General features: G+C 48.5%; 1 protein-coding gene across 3 annotated transcripts in view; it reads left to right on the forward strand.

Moving 5' to 3' along the window:
• FBXO2 (F-box protein 2) overlaps window positions 1-18,721 on the forward strand; it is a 51,675-nt gene that overhangs the window by 25,914 nt on the left and 7,040 nt on the right. For all 3 annotated transcript variants that reach the window (XM_068242362.1, XM_068242360.1, XM_068242359.1), the window contains exon 4: window positions 13,627-13,722. In XM_068242362.1, the coding sequence (XP_068098463.1) occupies window positions 13,627-13,722 (96 nt within the window). The remainder of the gene's footprint in view (window positions 1-13,626; window positions 13,723-18,721) is intronic.

Genomic DNA, 18,721 nt, shown 5'->3' on the forward strand with positions numbered 1-18,721 from the left:
AGTCATGGTCACTCTGAGGGTCCCTATTGGTGGAATAATGATCGGTGTGCTGGGATAGCCAGTCATGGTCACTCTGAGGGCCCCTATTGGTGGAATAATGATCGGTGTGCTGGGATAGCCAGTCATGGTCACTCTGAAGGCCCCTATTGGTGGAATAATGATCGGTGTGCTGGGATAGCCAGTCATGGTCACTCTGAGGGGCCCTATTGGTGGAATAATGATCGGTGTGCTGGGATAGCCAGTCATGGTCACTCTGAAGGCCCCTATTGGTGGAATAATGATCGGTGTGCTGGGATAGCCAGTCATGGTCACTCTGAAGGCCCCTATAGGTGGAATAATGATCGGTGTGCTGGGATAGCCAGTCATGGTCACTCTGAAGGCCCCGATATGTGGAATAATGATCGGTGTGCTGGGATAGCCAGTCATGGTCACTCTGAAGGCCCCTATAGGTGGAATAATGATTGATGTGCTGGGATAGCCAGTCATGGTCACTCTGAAGGCCGCTATTGGTGGAATAATGATCGGTGTGCTGGGATAGCCAGTCATGGTCACTCTGAAGGCCCCTATAGGTGGAATAATGATCGGTGTGCTGGGATAGCCAGTCATGGTCACTCTGAAGGCCCCGATATGTGGAATAATGATCGGTGTGCTGGGATAGCCAGTCATGGTCACTCTGAAGGCCCCTATTGGTGGAATAATGATCGGTGTGCTGGGATAGCCAGTCATGGTCACTCTGAAGGTCCCTATTGGTGGAATAATGATCGGTGTGCTGGGATAGCCAGTCATGGTCACTATGAAGGCCCCTATTGGTGGAATAATGATCGGTGTGCTGGGATAGCCAGTCATGGTCACTCTGAAGGCCCCTATAGGTGGAATAATGATCGGTGTACTGGGAGAGCCAGTCATGGTCACTCTGAAGGCCCCTATTGGTGGAATAATGATCGGTGTGCTGGGATAGCCAGTCATGGTCACTCTGAAGGCCCCTATTGGTGGAATAATGATCGGTGTGCTGGGATAGCCAGTCATGGTCACTCTGAAGGCCCCTATTGGTGGAATAATGATCGGTGTGCTGGGATAGCCAGTCATGGTCACTCTGAAGGCCCCTATTGGTGGAATAATGATCGGTGTGCTGGGATAGCCAGTCATGGTCACTCTGAAGGCCCCTATTGGTGGAATAATGATCGGTGTGCTGGGATAGCCAGTCATGGTCACTCTGAAGGCCCCTATTGGTGGAATAATGATCGGTGTGCTGGGATAGCCAGTCATGGTCACTCTGAAGGCCCCTATTGGTGGAATAATGATCGGTGTGCTGGGATAGCCAGTCATGGTCACTCTGAAGGCCCCTATTGGTGGAATAATGATTGGTGTACTGGGAGAGCCAGTCATGGTCACTCTGAAGGCCCCTATTGGTGGAATAATGATCGATGTGCTGGGATAGCCAGTTATGGTCACTATGAAGGTCCCTATTGGTGGAATAATGATCGGTGTGCTGGGATAGCCAGTCATGGCCACTCTGAGGGTCCCTATTGGTGGAATAATGATCGGTGTGCTGGGATAGCCAGTCATGGTCACTCTGAAGGTCCCTATTGGTGGAATAATGATCGGTGTGCTGGGATAGCCAGTCATGGCCACTCTGAGGGTCCCTATTGGTGGAATAATGATCGGTGTGCTGGGATAGCCAGTCATGGTCACTATGAAGGTCCCTATTGGTGGAATAATGATCGGTGTGCTGGGATAGCCAGTCATGGCCACTCTGAGGGTCCCTATTGGTGGAATAATGATCGGTGTGCTGGGATAGCCAGTCATGGTCACTCTGAAGGCCCCTATAGGTGGAATAATGATCGGTGTGCTGGGATAGCCAGTCATGGTCACTCTGAAGGCCCCTATTGGTGGAATAATGATCGGTGTGCTGGGATAGCCAGTCATGGTCACTCTGAGGGCCCCTATTGGTGGAATAATGATCGGTGTGCTGGGATAGCCAGTCATGGTCACTCTGAAGGCCCCTATTGGTGGAATAATGATCGGTGTGCTGGGATAGCCAATCATGGTCACTCTGAAGGCCCCTATTGGTGGAATAATGATCGGTGTGCTGGGATAGCCAGTCATGGTCACTCTGAGGGTCCCTATAGGTGGAATAATGATCGGTGTGCTGGGATAGCCAGTCATGGTCACTCTGAAGGCCCCTATTGGTGGAATAATGATCGGTGTGCTGGAATAGCCAGTCATGGTCACTCTGAAGGCCCCTATTGGTGGAATAATGATTGGTGGAATAATGATCGGTGTGCTGGGATAGCCAGTCATGGTCACTCTGAAGGCCCCTATAGGTGGAATAATGATCGGTGTGCTGGGATAGCCAGTCATGGTCACTCTGAAGGCCCCTATTGGTGGAATAATGATCGGTGTGCTGGGATAGCCAGTCATGGTCACTCTGAGGGCCCCTATTGGTGGAATAATGATCGGTGTGCTGGGATAGCCAGTCATGGTCACTCTGAAGGCCCCTATTGGTGGAATAATGATTGGTGTGCTGGGATAGCCAATCATGGTCACTCTGAAGGCCCCTATTGGTGGAATAATGATCGGTGTGCTGGGATAGCCAGTCATGGTCACTCTGAGGGTCCCTATAGGTGGAATAATGATCGGTGTGCTGGGATAGCCAGTCATGGTCACTCTGAAGGCCCCTATTGTTGGAATAATGATCGGTGTGCTGGAATAGCCAGTCATGGTCACTCTGAAGGCCCCTATTGGTGGAATAATGATTGGTGGAATAATGATCGGTGTGCTGGGATAGCCAGTCATGGTCACTCTGAAGGCCCCGATAGGTGGAATAATGATCGGTGTGCTGGGATAGCCAGTCATGGTCACTCTGAAGGCCCCTATAGGTGGAATAATGATTGATGTGCTGGGATAGCCAGTCATGGTCACTCTGAAGGCCCCTATCGGTGGAATAATGATCGGTGTGCTGGGATAGCCAGTCATGGTCACTCTAAAGGCCCCTATTGGTGGAATAATGATCGGTGTGCTGGGAGAGCCAGTCATGGTCACTCTGAAGGCCCCTATTGGTGGAATATTGATTGATGTAAACTGGGTTTATTTAGTCTAGAGAAAAGACGCCTTAGAGGAGATCTAATTAACATGTATAAATACATTAGAGGGCAATATAATAGCTTGGCGGATGAGCTTTTTGTCCCTAGGCCTTCTCAAAGGACTAGAGGACATGAGCTGCGCATGGAGGAAAAACGTTTTAGTCATTTATTTAGGAAAGGGTTCTTTACAGTAAGAGTGGTTAAGATGTGGAATGCATTGCCACAGGAAGTCGTTATGGCAAACTCTATACCTGCATTTAAAGGGGGCTTAGATGCTTTCCTTGCGTTGAAAGACATCCATGGCTACAATTACTAGGTTATGCCTAATGATGTTGATCCAGGGATTTTATCTGATTGCCATCTGGAGTCAGGAAGGAATTTTTCCCATTTGGGGCTAATTGGACCATGCCTGGTGGGGGTTTTTTCGCCTTCCTCTGGATCAACAGGGGTATGTGGGGGACGGGCTGGAGTTGTACTTTGTACTGGTTGAACTCGATGGACGTATGTCTTTTTTCAACCAAAATAACTATGTAACTATGTAACTATGTAACTATGATGTGCTGGGATAGCCAGTCATGGCCACTCTGAGGGTCCCTATTGGTGGAATAATGATCGGTGTGCTGGGATAGCCAGTCATGGTCACTCTGAAGGCCCCTATTGGTGGAATAATGATCGGTGTGCTGGGATAGCCAGTCATGGTCACTCTGAAGGCCCCTATAGGTGGAATAATGATCGGTGTGCTGGGATAGCCAGTCATGGTCACTCTGAAGGTCCCTATTGGTGGAATAATGATCGGTGTGCTGGGATAGCCAGTCATGGCCACTCTGAGGGTCCCTATTGGTGGAATAATGATCGGTGTGCTGGGATAGCCAGTCATGGTCACTATGAAGGTCCCTATTGGTGGAATAATGATCGGTGTGCTGGGATAGCCAGTCATGGCCACTCTGAGGGTCCCTATTGGTGGAATAATGATCGGTGTGCTGGGATAGCCAGTCATGGTCACTCTGAAGGCCCCTATAGGTGGAATAATGATCGGTGTGCTGGGATAGCCAGTCATGGTCACTCTGAAGGCCCCTATTGGTGGAATAATGATCGGTGTGCTGGGATAGCCAGTCATGGTTACTCTGAGGGCCCCTATTGGTGGAATAATGATCGGTGTGCTGGGATAGCCAGTCATGGTCACTCTGAAGGCCCCTATTGGTGGAATAATGATCGGTGTGCTGGGATAGCCAATCATGGTCACTCTGAAGGCCCCTATTGGTGGAATAATGATCGGTGTGCTGGGATAGCCAGTCATGGTCACTCTGAGGGTCCCTATAGGTGGAATAATGATCGGTGTGCTGGGATAGCCAGTCATGGTCACTCTGAAGGCCCCTATTGGTGGAATAATGATCGGTGTGCTGGAATAGCCAGTCATGGTCACTCTGAAGGCCCCTATTGGTGGAATAATGATTGGTGGAATAATGATCGGTGTGCTGGGAAAGCCAGTCATGGTCACTCTGAAGGCCCCGATAGGTGGAATAATGATCGGTGTGCTGGGATAGCCAGTCATGGTCACTCTGAAGGCCCCTATAGGTGGAATAATGATTGATGTGCTGGGATAGCCAGTCATGGTCACTCTGAAGGCCCCTATCGGTGGAATAATGATCGGTGTGCTGGGATAGCCAGTCATGGTCACTCTAAAGGCCCCTATTGGTGGAATAATGATCGGTGTGCTGGGAGAGCCAGTCATGGTCACTCTGAAGGCCCCTATTGGTGGAATATTGATTGATGTAAACTGGGTTTATTTAGTCTAGAGAAAAGACGCCTTAGAGGAGATCTAATTAACATGTATAAATACATTAGAGGGCAATATAATAGCTTGGCGGATGAGCTTTTTGTCCCTAGGCCTTCTCAAAGGACTAGAGGACATGAGCTGCGCATGGAGGAAAAACGTTTTAGTCATTTATTTAGGAAAGGGTTCTTTACAGTAAGAGTGGTTAAGATGTGGAATGCATTGCCACAGGAAGTCGTTATGGCAAACTCTATACCTGCATTTAAAGGGGGCTTAGATGCTTTCCTTGCGTTGAAAGACATCCATGGCTACAATTACTAGGTTATGCCTAATGATGTTGATCCAGGGATTTTATCTGATTGCCATCTGGAGTCAGGAAGGAATTTTTCCCATTTGGGGCTAATTGGACCATGCCTGGTGGGGGTTTTTTCGCCTTCCTCTGGATCAACAGGGGTATGTGGGGGACGGGCTGGAGTTGTACTTTGTACTGGTTGAACTCGATGGACGTATGTCTTTTTTCAACCAAAATAACTATGTAACTATGTAACTATGATGTGCTGGGATAGCCAGTCATGGCCACTCTGAGGGTCCCTATTGGTGGAATAATGATCGGTGTGCTGGGATAGCCAGTCATGGCCACTCTGAGGGTCCCTATTGGTGGAATAATGATCGGTGTGCTGGGATAGCCAGTCATGGTCACTCTGAAGGCCCCTATTGGTGGAATAATGATCGGTGTGCTGGGATAGCCAGTCATGGTCACTCTGAAGGCCCCTATAGGTGGAATAACGATCGGTGTGCTGGGATAGCCAGTCATGGTCACTCTGAAGGCCCCTATTGGTGGAATAATGATCGGTGTGCTGGGATAGCCAGTCATGGTCACTCTGAAGGTCCCTATTGGTGGAATAATGATCGGTGTGCTGTTATAGCCAGTCATGGTCACTCTAAAGGCCCCTATTGGTGGAATAATGATCGGTGTGCTGCGATATCCAGTCATGGTCACTCTGAAGGCCCCTATAGGTGGAATAATGATTGGTGTGCTGGGATAGCCAGTCATGGTCACTCTGAAGGCCCCTATTGGTGGAATAATGATCGGTGTGCTGGGATAGCCAGTCATGGTCAGTCTGAGGGGCCCTATTGGTGGAATAATGATTGGTGTACTGGGAGAGCCAGTCATGGTCACTCTGAAGGCCCCTATTGGTGGAATAATGATTGGTGTACTGGGAGAGCCAGTCATGGTCACTCTGAAGGCCCCTATTGGTGGAATAATGATCGGTGTGCTGGGATAGCCAGTCATGGTCACTCTGAAGGCCCCTATTGGTGGAATAATGATCGGTGTGCTGGGATAGCCAGTCATGGTCACTCTGAAGGCCCCTATTGGTGGAATAATGATCGGTGTGCTGGGATAGCCAGTCATGGTCACTCTGAAGGCCTCTATTGGTGGAATAATGATCGGTGTGCTGGGATAGCCAGTCATGGTCACTCTGAAGGCCCCTATTGGTGGAATAATTATCGGTGTGCTGGGATAGCCAGTCATGGTCACTCTGAAGGCCCCTATTGGTGGAATAATGATTGGTGTACTGGGAGAGCCAGTCATGGTCACTCTGAAGGCCCCTATTGGTGGAATAATGATCGGTGTGCTGGGATAGCCAGTCATGGTCACTCTGAAGGTCCCTATTGGTGGAATAATGATCGGTGTGCTGGGATAGCCAGTCATGGCCACTCTGAGGGTCCCTATTGGTGGAATAATGATCGGTGTGCTGGGATAGCCAGTCATGGTCACTCTGAAGGTCCCTATTGGTGGAATAATGATCGGTGTGCTGGGATAGCCAGTCATGGCCACTCTGAGGGTCCCTATTGGTGGAATAATGATCGGTGTGCTGGGATAGCCAGTCATGGTCACTATGAAGGTCCCTATTGGTAGAATAATGATCGGTGTGCTGGGATAGCCAGTCATGGCCACTCTGAGGGTCCCTATTGGTGGAATAATGATCGGTGTGCTGGGATAGCCAGTCATGGTCACTCTGAAGGCCCCTATAGGTGGAATAATGATCGGTGTGCTGGGATAGCCAGTCATGGTCACTCTGAATGCCCCTATTGATGGAATAATGATCGGTGTGCTGGGATAGCCAGTCATGGTCACTCTGAGGGTCCCTATTGGTGGAATAATGATCGGTGTGCTGGGATAGCCAGTCATGGTCACTCTGAAGGCCCCTATAGGTGGAATAATGATCGGTGTGCTGCGATATCCAGTCATGGTCACTCTGAAGGCCCCTATAGGTGGAATAATGATCGGTGTGCTGGGATAGCCAGTCATGGTCACTCTGAAGGCCCCTATTGGTGGAATAATGATCGGTGTGCTGGGATAGTGAAATATTATATTTTGATAAAGTTTAATTGACAAGGATCCTGTTGATTAGACTTATGTCTGAGGTTATTTAATTAGTGGAAGTAATCTCCCATTTGGAAATATTGTAAGGTGAACCAGGGATTGTGGAGATATGGTTTTGTTTCCAGTCTAGTACAAGAGTCTTTGTCATCATTTCTCTGTCTTAAAAGTTGTTATGCCACTCCAACCCCCCATGGTAACAGGAGATATTGTCTCCCCCACAAGGTAGCTAGCCATCTGGCTTCTATTATTGAGGGTTGGAGGATGGGAAATTCCTTTGCCAGCACTGGACAAAGCAGCCTGTTTAACTCTCTTTCAAACCTTGAATAGGAGTTACCCAAGAATTCTAACAAGAATGTATTTGTACAATAACTATAGCATCTTTAGAATAGTGAGTTATATGTAAGAACATATATATATAGTTAGTAATGAGTAGATAGATTATAATGAGTACATTTGTTTAGTATAAGCTTATATGTGTTAGCAAATAGAACTAAGTATCATTTGAATCAACCAATCAGAAGGCAGCTTGGAATCTGAGACGTCAGAAGTTCGGTTGTTATTTAAATAAGGAGAAGGGGGGTTGAGCTAGCACACACACGCTGGTCATTCTTAGATGGACTTTGGACTGAGGCACACACATCTAAGTCCTACTATTCTCACAAACATTTCAAGACAAAGAAACTTTATTTAATTCTTATTTTATTTAAGATCTTTAATAACTCTTTTATTTTACTTAGAAGACTTGTACTATGGACTTTGTATATTTATAAGCTGAAACAATAAACCTCATTAAAAGGTGATTTTTGTTCAACGCCTATCTCTGACTGGAGAACAAAGACATTTGCTGGAAAAATTCATAAAAGCTTCTATTTAACAGATAGCCAGTCATGGTCACTCTGAGGGGCCCTGTTGGTGGAATAATGATTGGTGTACTGGGAGAGCCAGTCAGGGTCACTCTGAAGGCCCCTATTGGTGGAATAATGATCGGTGTGCTGGGATAGCCAGTCATGGTCACTCTGAAGGCCCCTATTGGTGGAGTAATGATTGGTGTACTGGGAGAGCCAGTCATGGTCACTCTGAAGGCCCCTATTGGTGGAATAATGATCGGTGTCCTGGGATAGCCAGTCATGGTCACTCTGAAGGCCCCTATTAGTGGAATAATGATCGGTGTGCTGGGATAGCCAGTCATAGTCACTCTGAAGGCCCCTATTGGTGGAATAATGATCGGTGTGCTGGGATAGCCAGTCATGGTCACTCTGAAGGCCCCTATTGGTGGAATAATGATCGGTGTGCTGGGATAGCCAGTCATGGTCACTCTGAAGGCCCCTATTGGTGGAATAATGATTGGTGTACTGGGAGAGCCAGTCATGGTCACTCTGAAGGCCCCTATTGGTGGAATAATGATCGGTGTGCTGGGATAGCCAGTCATGGTCACTCTGAAGGTCCCTATTGGTGGAATAATGATCGGTGTGCTGGGATAGCCAGTCATGGCCACTCTGAGGGTCCCTATTGGTGGAATAATGATCGGTGTGCTGGGATAGCCAGTCATGGTCACTCTGAAGGTCCCTATTGGTGGAATAATGATCGGTGTGCTGGGATAGCCAGTCATGGCCACTCTGAGGGTCCCTATTGGTGGAATAATGATCGGTGTGCTGGGATAGCCAGTCATGGTCACTATGAAGGTCCCTATTGGTGGAATAATGATCGGTGTGCTGGGATAGCCAGTCATGGCCACTCTGAGGGTCCCTATTGGTGGAATAATGATCGGTGTGCTGGGATAGCCAGTCATGGTCACTCTGAAGGCCCCTATAGGTGGAATAATGATCGGTGTGCTGGGATAGCCAGTCATGGTCACTCTGAAGGCCCCTATTGGTGGAATAATGATCGGTGTGCTGGGATAGCCAGTCATGGTCACTCTGAAGGCCCCTATTGGTGGAATAATGATTGGTGTACTGGGAGAGCCAGTCATGGTCACTCTGAAGGCCCCTATTGGTGGAATAATGATCGGTGTGCTGGGATAGCCAGTCATGGTCACTATGAAGGTCCCTATTGGTGGAATAATGATCGGTGTGCTGGGATAGCCAGTCATGGTCACTCTGAAGGCCCCTATTGGTGGAATAATGATCGGTGTGCTGGGATAGCCAGTCATGGTCACTCTGAAGGCCCCTATTGGTGGAATAATGATCGGTGTGCTGGGATAGCCAGTCATGGTCACTCTGAAGGCCCCTATTGGTGGAATAATGATCGGTGTGCTGGGATAGCCAGTCATGGTCACTCTGAAGGCCCCTATTGGTGGAATAATGATCGGTGTGCTGGGATAGCCAGTCATGGCCACTCTGAGGGTCCCTATTGGTGGAATAATGATCGGTGTGCTGAAATAGCCAGTCATGGTCACTCTGAAGGCCCCTATTGGTGGAATAATGATCGGTGTGCTGGGATAGCCAGTCATGGTCACTCTGGGGCCCCTATTGGTGGAATAATGATTGGTGTGCTGGGATAGCCAGTCATGGTCACTCTGAAGGCCCCTATCGGTGGAATAATGATCGGTGTGCTGGGATAGCCAGTCATGGTCACTCTGAAGGCCCCTATAGGTGGAATAATGATCGGTGTGCTGGGATAGCCAGTCATGGTCACTCTGAGAGGGCCCCTATAGGTAGAATAATGATCGGTGTGCTGGGATAGCCAGTCATGGTCACTCTGAAGGCCCCTATTGGTGGAATAATGATCGGTGTGCTGGGATAGCCAGTCATGGTCACTCTGAAGGCCCCTATTGGTGGAATAATGATCGGTGTGCTGGAATAGCCAGTCATGGTCACTCTGAAGGCCCCTATTGGTGGAATAATGATCGGTGTGCTGGGATAGCCAGTCATGGCCACTCTGAAGGCCCCTATTGGTAGAATAATGATTGGTGTGCTGGGATAGCCAGTCATGGTCACTCTGAAGGCCCCTATTGGTGGAATAATGATCGGTGTGCTGGGATAGCCAGTCACGGTCACTCTGAAGGCCCCTATTGGTGGAATAATGATCGGTGTGCTGGGATAGCCAGTCATGGTCACTCTGAAGGCCCCTATAGGTGGAATAATGATCGGTGTGCTGGGATAGCCAGTCATGGTCATTCTGAAGGCCCCTATTGGTGGAATAATGATCGGTGTGCTGGGATAGCCAGTCATGGTCACTCTGAAGGCCCCTATTGGTGGAATAATGATCCGTGTGCTGGGATAGCCAGTCATGGTCACTCTGAAGGCCCCTATTGGTGGAATAATGATCGGTGTGCTGGGATATCCAGTCATGGTCACTCTGAGGGTCCCTATTGGTGGAATAATCATCGGTGTGCTGGGATAGCCAGTCATGGTCACTCTGAAGGCCCCTATTGGTGGAATAATGATCGGTGTGCTGGGATAGCCAGTCATGGTCACTCTGAAGGCCCCTATTGGTGGAATAATCATCGGTGTGTTGGGATAGCCAGTCATGGTCACTCTGAAGGCCCCTATTGGTGGAATAATGATCGGTGTGCTGGGATAGCCAGTCATGGTCACTCTGAAGGCCCCTATTGGTGGAATAATGATCGGTGTGCTGGGATAGCCAGTCATGGTCACTCTGAAGGCCCCTATTGGTGGAATAATGATCGGTGTGCTGGGATAGCCAGTCATGGTCACTCTGAAGGCCCCTATTGGTGGAATAATGATCGGTGTGCTGGGATATCCAGTCATGGTCACTCTGAGGGTCCCTATTGGTGGAATAATGATCGGTGTGCTGGGATAGCCAGTCATGGTCACTCTGGGGCCCCTATTGGTGGAATAATGATTGGTGTGCTGGGATAGCCAGTCATGGTCACTCTGAAGGCCCCTATCGGTGGAATAATGATCGGTGTGTTGGGATAGCCAGTCATGGTCACTCTGAGGGTCCCTATTGGTGGAATAATGATCGGTGTGCTGCGATAGCCAGTCATGGTCACTCTGAAGGCCCCTATAGGTGGAATAATGATCGGTGTGCTGGGATAGCCAGTCATGGTCACTCTGAGGGTCCCTATTGGTGGAATAATGATCGGTGTGCTGCGATAGCCAGTCATGGTCACTCTGAAGGCCCCTATAGGTGGAATAATGATCGGTGTGCTGGGATAGCCAGTCATGGTCACTCTGAAGGGAAAACATTTGCAATAATCCCAACAGCAGAATCTCAACTTGTGAACTGGAGGGAGATCAATGATCAGATAATATCAACAAATTAAAGGACACCCAAAGCGAAAATAAACGAATGAAATAAATGATTGTATCTATCCTCCTTCTCCTAAAAATGACTTTTTAAGATATTCCACAGTTTTATTTTATGTTTAAATCTACTTTTTACGTTTTAACTGTTTTATTGTTTTTGCTCAATGACACATTTATTGAAGTATGCCAGAGCTAAAATCTATGAACTTTTGATCCTTTTTATCTCTTTCCTGCTCTCAGAAGCCATTTTCTGCTAGGAAAGTGTTTTATAGTTGGAATTTCTTATCAGTGAGGGTCACGCTGTAGTCACTTCCTGTCTAAGTCAGGACTGAGTCAGCCACTTACATACCTGATATATAACTCTTTGAGGCAGAGAAAGAAAAAAAATGGAACACCGCATAGTCATTAGTGTGCTAGGCACTGTACATACACATGTCTATCTCATCATGTCACATGTCACTTCGGGTATCCTTTAAAGCTGGGGGTGTGCCTGGACTATTATCTCACATGTATCATTCATTGCATCTCACCTCCATTCAGTGCTCGGTGTCAGGGGGTGTGTCATCCACTGCTCAGTGTCGGGGTGTGTGTCCATTCACTGCTCTGTGTTGGGGGGCAATTACCATTGAGTAATCGGGCAGGAAGAGGGAGTCAGACATCCAGGAACAGGAACACATGGCCTGACACCCGGGCAGCAGGCAAATGATGCAGCAGTTCCCTGATGGCAGACTCCTTCGTGTGCATGCCTGAGGCCCGGGGAAATGATATCCTTACCTAAAAGGGAGGCCTCCGGATCCAGCAGAGGCTTCCTGCGTCCTCTTGGGCCCACTATTGCTATGTGCTGACCCCTACAACTTATCTGACAAGAGCTTGTTGTTGTGGCTGTGCTCCCCACAAGGCCGGACTCATGTACAGTTCAGTAGGGGGCGATGATGCAATGACCAGGAAGTATATGCGGCGCTGGATCCTGGGAATGTGAGTATCTGTGATTTACCTGCTTAGCCGCTCTATGCGCCTGCCGCTGCGCCCCTCCCCCCCCCCCCCCCCCTACACATGCACCATGTGGGGAGGACAAGCAGCGCCCCTAAGGAGCACAGCGGTGACTTCTATGACCACAGCCTCTAAGCCACTGCTGCATTCAGCACGGATAGGGCATAGCATTGTCCTCAGTAATTGTGCATGTTCCTCTGTGCTCCTCCCCCACATGCAGCCCGTGAGGAGGATGAGGAGGTCCCTCCCCCAGGAGCACAGCGGCACTGCTGCACTCAGCATGGATAGGGCATAGCATTGTCCTCAGTAATTGTGCATGTTCCTCTACACCCCTCCCCCACACACAGCACGTGAGGAGGATGAGGAGGCCCCTCCCCCCAGGAGCACAGCAGCACTGCTGCACTCAGCATGGATAGAGCATAGCATTGTCCTCAGTAATTGTGCATGTTCCTCTGTGCCCATCCCCCACACGCAGCACGTGAGGAGGCCCCTCCCCCAGGAGCACAGCGGCACTGCTGCACTCAGCACGAATAGGGCATAGCATTGTCCTCAGTAATTGTGCATGTTCCTCTGTGCCCCTCCCCCACACGCAGCACGTGAGGAGGATGAGGAGGTCCCTCCCCCCAGGAGCACAGCGGCACTGCTGCACTCAGCATGGATAGGGCATAGCATTGTCCTCAGTAATTGTGCATGTCCCTCTGCGCCCCTCCCCCACACGCAGCACGTGAGGAGGCCCCTCCCCCAGAGGCAACATGTGGGGAGGACAAGCAGCGCCCCTAAGGAGCACAGCGGTGACTTCTATGACCGCAGCCTCTAAGCCACTGCTGCACTCAGCACGGATAGGGCATAGCATTGTCCTCAGTAATTGTGCATGTTCCTCTGTGCTCCTCCCCCACACGCAGCCCGTGAGGAGGACAAGGATGCCCCTCCCCCACACGCAGCACATGAGGAGGATGAGGAGGCCCCTCCCCCAGGGGCAGAGCATTGTCCCCAGTAATTGTGCATGTTCCTCTGTGCCCCTCCCCCACACGCAGCACGTGAGGAGGACAAGGATGCCCCTCCCCCACACGCAGCACGTTAGGAGGCCCCTCCCCCCAGGGGCACAGCGTCACTGCTGCACTCAGCACGGATAGGGCATAGCATTGTCCTCAGTAATTGTGGATGTTCCTCTGATTTCAGGTGGTGCTCAAAGTCACAGACAATCGATCTGCTCAGTGAGGGATACTCAGGAGAGGATCTGGACAACAACCAGCCGAACATTACAGTCGGCGACTGGTAAGATGAACGTTTTTACCAGAAAACTTATGTTAAGTTTGGTGTAATAATGGTGATTATTGTTCCGCATTTGCCTTTTATTTTTAAATCTGCAAGTGTTTTTTTTTTTCTTTTTGTTTTTTGGATTCCATCTGAGAGATTATCTACGAGTGATTTCACATTCTCGTAATTCTGCCGCATAATCCGCAATTACACTGCAATATCCTCATTCATTTCATTCATCATTTTGCATAATTACCAGTAATTTCATGCTAACGTTACCAGTCCAAAGCAATGTCCCCACACATGGGATCATCACCAGAATTGCTGTGCATGTTAGGATCGGTACACACCATACAATTTACCTGCCAGATCGATTATTTCCAACTAGTGCTGTTCGGATACCTCCAATCACAGATTCGAATAAATCCGGCCATGGCGGTCCCAAAATCCAGATAAGCCGTGATTGTGACCCGGATTTGAAACTGACTTACGAATCCGACTCTCGATTTTAGCCGTGATTACCATTAGAATCCGTGATAACGGGTCGTGATCCGGATTTGCCTTTAACGTTAATAGCATTGCCCCCATACATGCTACAATCCCCAAATTGCATGGATTATAAAGGTAAGTGATAGGTGTCTACAACGTAAAAAAAATTTTTTTTTGAAAAAGACCTTATAGTTTTCGTGAAAAAAAAGTTTCAAATGAAAAAAGTATTTGTGATTAAAGGGACTCCGAGCAGTGCAGAAACTATGGAAAGATGCATACCATTTTCAAGATCTCTTCCTCCTCTTTCCAACAATATATAAACTGCCGCCCTACACCTTTTAGTTTTCGCTATTTGCGCAATCGAAATTGCGGCAAATGCGATTTCGATTGCGAAAATAGCAAAAACTAAAAGGCGTAGGGCGACGGGTTTATATATCGTTGGAAAGCGGAGAAAGAGAGCTTCAAAATGGTATGCATCTTTCCATAGTTTCTGCACTGTTCGGAGTCCCTTTAAAAAACACCAAAAGCCGCCGATTTTAGCAGTTAATAGCAAAGCCCCCTTACCTGGTAGGAACACCGTATGTTTAGAAGAATAGTGGGAACAAGAGGGAAACATTTTTTTTCAAAAAGACCTTATAGGTTTTGAGAAAATCGATTTTAAAATGTCAAAGTATACATTTAAATGCATAAAGGGGTCTCCCAGATGCCACCATGAACCCCCCAAGGTGTCGTCAGCCCCACCTCCTCCTGGGGCACCGGAGGTGGGGAAGAGCCCCTTGTCCATGGATTGGACAAGGGCTCCGGGGGGGAGGGGAAGGCTTGGCCGCCCCTCCCCCCCAAAGCCCCCCCATACCATGGACCATGCGGGCTGGTATAGCTCAGGGTGTGAAGCCCCAGTCGGCCGGGACTCTGCATTCTGGCTATCCCAGCCTGCATGGGGGACAAGGGGTTACAGAGGCTCGGAAGGGGGGACCCCACATCTTTTTAAGTTTAAAAAATAGGAAAATATTATTTTTTTCCCACTGTTCTTTTTACAATATCCTGCAAGTTTGGTGTTTCTAGCATGTAAGGGGGCCCTCGCTATTAACCGCTAAAGTCGGCGGGTTTTGCTTCATTAACTAACTGTCATTTAGCGCATTTAAATGTAACGTTCCTTCTTTAAAATTCTATAAGGTCTTTTTGAAAAATGTTTTTTCCTCTTGTTCCCACTATTCTTTGTAACATATCCTGCAAATTCAGTGTTTCTAGCATGTAAGGGGTCTTTGCTATTAACCGCTAAAGTCGGCGAGTTTTCAGGTGATAATCACGGATATTTTTCCCGTGACGGGCAAATACGCGGAATAACGGCTGAATTTGTGATTGACTGCCATGATCGATTCCCGATCACGGATTCCGATCACGATGTCGGATAGTGGGAAAATGCTCATGATAAATCATGGCTATGCCGCGATCACGGACTGTATCCGAGCAACACTGTTTCCAACATGTCCGATCTGAATTTCAATCAATTTTCCAATCTTTTTTTTTTTTTCTTTTACTTTTTTTTTAATGGAATTTAGTTCAGTTCTATGAAAATCAATCGTAAAAGCGATTAAAAAAGAAATTGAAATGTACCTAGCATTACAGGGAATAGCGGGAACAAGAAAAAATAGAATTCCAAAAGACCTTGTAGAAAATTTTTAAGAAAGAAATACCATTTTTACAATTGGCAAAATGGAATTTTACTGAGTTTTAAAAAAAAAAAAGTTCCTATTTGACAAAAATGTAAAAATTAAAACAAGGTTTTTCTGAGAAAAATTTATGAGGAATTGCGAAATTATGATTCCTGATTACAATTACAAAGTTAAGATTTTTTCCCCCAAAGTTTTATATTACGATTTCGCATTGTGCTTATGCAAAATGATGAATGGGTTATACTAAATCCATTCAATTTCTAGATTCTAATGACGTTTGGCCGTAATTAAATAATTTTATGCAAAATTTTGTGCAATTCTAATTAGCAGATTACTCATCAATATAATCTACAGCTACAGACTACCGATAGGACTGGCTCTAGTGGACAGACCGTCTGCAGCTACAGACTACCGATAGGACTGGCTCTAGTGGACAGACCCTCTGCAGCTACAGACTACCAATAGGACTGGCTCTAGTGGACAGACCCTCTGCAGCTACAGACTACCGAAGGGACTGGCTCTAGTGGACAGACCCTCTGAGCTACAGACTACCGATAGGACTAGCTCTAGTGGACAGACCCTCTGCAGCTATAGACTACCGATAGGACTGGCTCTAGTGGACAGACCCTCTGCAGCTACAGACTACCGATAGGACTGGCTCTGGTGGACAGACCCTCTGCAGCTACAGACTACCGATAGGACTGGCTCTAGTGGACAGACCCTCTGCAGCTACAGACTACCGATAGGACTGGCTCTAGTGGACAGACCCTCTGCAGCTACAGACTACCAATAGGACTGGCTCTAGTGGACAGACCCTCTGCAGCTACAGACTACCAATAGGACTGGCTCTAGTGGACAGACCCTCTGCAGCTACAGACTACCGAAGGGACTGGCTCTAGTGGACAGACCCTCTGCAGCTATAGACTACCGATAGGACTGGCTCTAGTGGACAGACCCTCTGCAGCTACAGACTACCGATAGGACTGGCTCTGGTGGACAGACCCTCTGCAGCTACAGACTACCGATAGGACTGGCTCTAGTGGACAGACCCTCTGCAGCTACAGACTACCGATAGGACTGGCTCTAGTGGACAGACCCTCTGCAGCTACAGACTACCGATAGGACTGGCTCTGGTGGACAGACCCTCTGCAGCTACAGACTACCGAAGGGACTGGCTCTAGTGGACAGACCCTCTGCGGCTACAGACTACCGATAGGACTGGCTCTAGTGGACAGACCCTCTGCAGCTACAGACTACCGATAGGACTGGCTCTAGTGGACAGACCCTCTGCAGCTACAGACTACCGATAGGACTGGCTCTGGTGGACAGACCCTCTGCAGCTACAGACTACCGAAGGGACTGGCTCTAGTGGACAGACCCTCTGCGGCTACAGACTACCGATAGGACTGGCTGTACTGGACAGACCCTCTGAAGCTACAGACTACCGATAGGACTGGCTCTAGTGGACAGACCCTCTGCAGCTACAGACTACCGATAGGACTGGTTCTAGTGGACAGACCCTCTGCAGCTACAGACTACCGATAGGACTGGTTCTAGTGGACAGACCCTCTGCAGCTACAGACTACCGATAGGACTGGCTCTAGTGGACAGACCCTCTGCAGTTCTATAACCTCACTGAAGAATCTGGAATGGTTCTATGGTTGTGTCTGTAGGTAAAATGCTGCAGACCTCTCGGAGGTGCCAGAAACCATCAGCAGAACATGCAGGTCCTGTAGATGACAGTAGTTTTTCTGCACCCTGATTCCCATTCTACCTACACGATGTTTTTTATGCAGTGGTTATACCAATTGAGGTACAGCTCATATGACTGCAGGGAAGCCCAGAACTGGGGGGGACATGACTTATTCTCTCACCCTTCCGGACATGGCTCCAGCCTCTGGCTACACTTGTTATGGTTATGAAGGAAATACAGGGCCGGTTCTTTTATGAAGCAAGGTGAAACACTTGCATCAGGAGCAGAGATTACAGGGGCAGCATGTTTGTATTGTGTTTACACTAATACTACGTAGTCAGAGTAGGAGGTGAAGCGAGAGGAGAGCGAGGTGAAGAGGTCATCATTGGGGAAAAAGCAGCTTGTTGTGTTGTGTGAGGAGTCTGATAGTGAGTGAGGAGGGGGGAGGCAGGAGAGCAGCATTGGGGAAAAGCAGCTTGTTGTGCTGTGTGAGGAGTCTGACAGTAAGTGAGGAGGGAGGAGGCAGGAGAGCAGCATTGGGGAAAAGCAGCTTGTTGTGCTGTGAGGAGTGTGACAGTGAGTGAGGAGGGGGGAGGCAGGAGAGCATCACTGGGGAAAAGCAGCTTGTTGTGCTGTGTGAGGAGTCTGACAGTGAGGGAGGAGGAGGGAGGCAGGAGAGCATCATTGGGGAAAAGCAGCTTGTTGTGCTGTGTGAGGAGTCTGACAGTAAGTGAGGAGGGGGGAGGCAGGAGGTCATCATTGGGGAAAAAGCAGCTTGTTGTGTGAGGAGTCCAACAGTGGGCTTGATTCACTAAAACAAATATCATGCCTTATCAAAGTTAACATGCCTTATCAGAGTAGCATAGCGGGTGCTACGAACTTATGCCTGCTAATTGGCAATGACAAGAGCTCAACTCGTCCTACACTGAGCCCCTGCGGGTTTGTAGCGCTCGCTATGCTACTCTGATAAGGCGTGTTAACTTTGATAAGGCGTGTTAACTTTGATAAGAGATGCTATTTGTCTTAGTGAATAAAGCCGATTGAGTGAGAAGAGAGGAGGCAGGAGAGCATTATTGAGGAAAAGCAGCTTGTTGTGCTGAGTGAGGAGTCTGACAGTGAGTGAGGAGGGGGGAGGCAGGAGGGCATCATTGGGGAAAAGCAG

This window comes from Hyperolius riggenbachi, chromosome 6 (assembly GCF_040937935.1).
Source record: "Hyperolius riggenbachi isolate aHypRig1 chromosome 6, aHypRig1.pri, whole genome shotgun sequence".
NCBI classification, from domain to species: Eukaryota; Metazoa; Chordata; class Amphibia; order Anura; family Hyperoliidae; genus Hyperolius; species Hyperolius riggenbachi.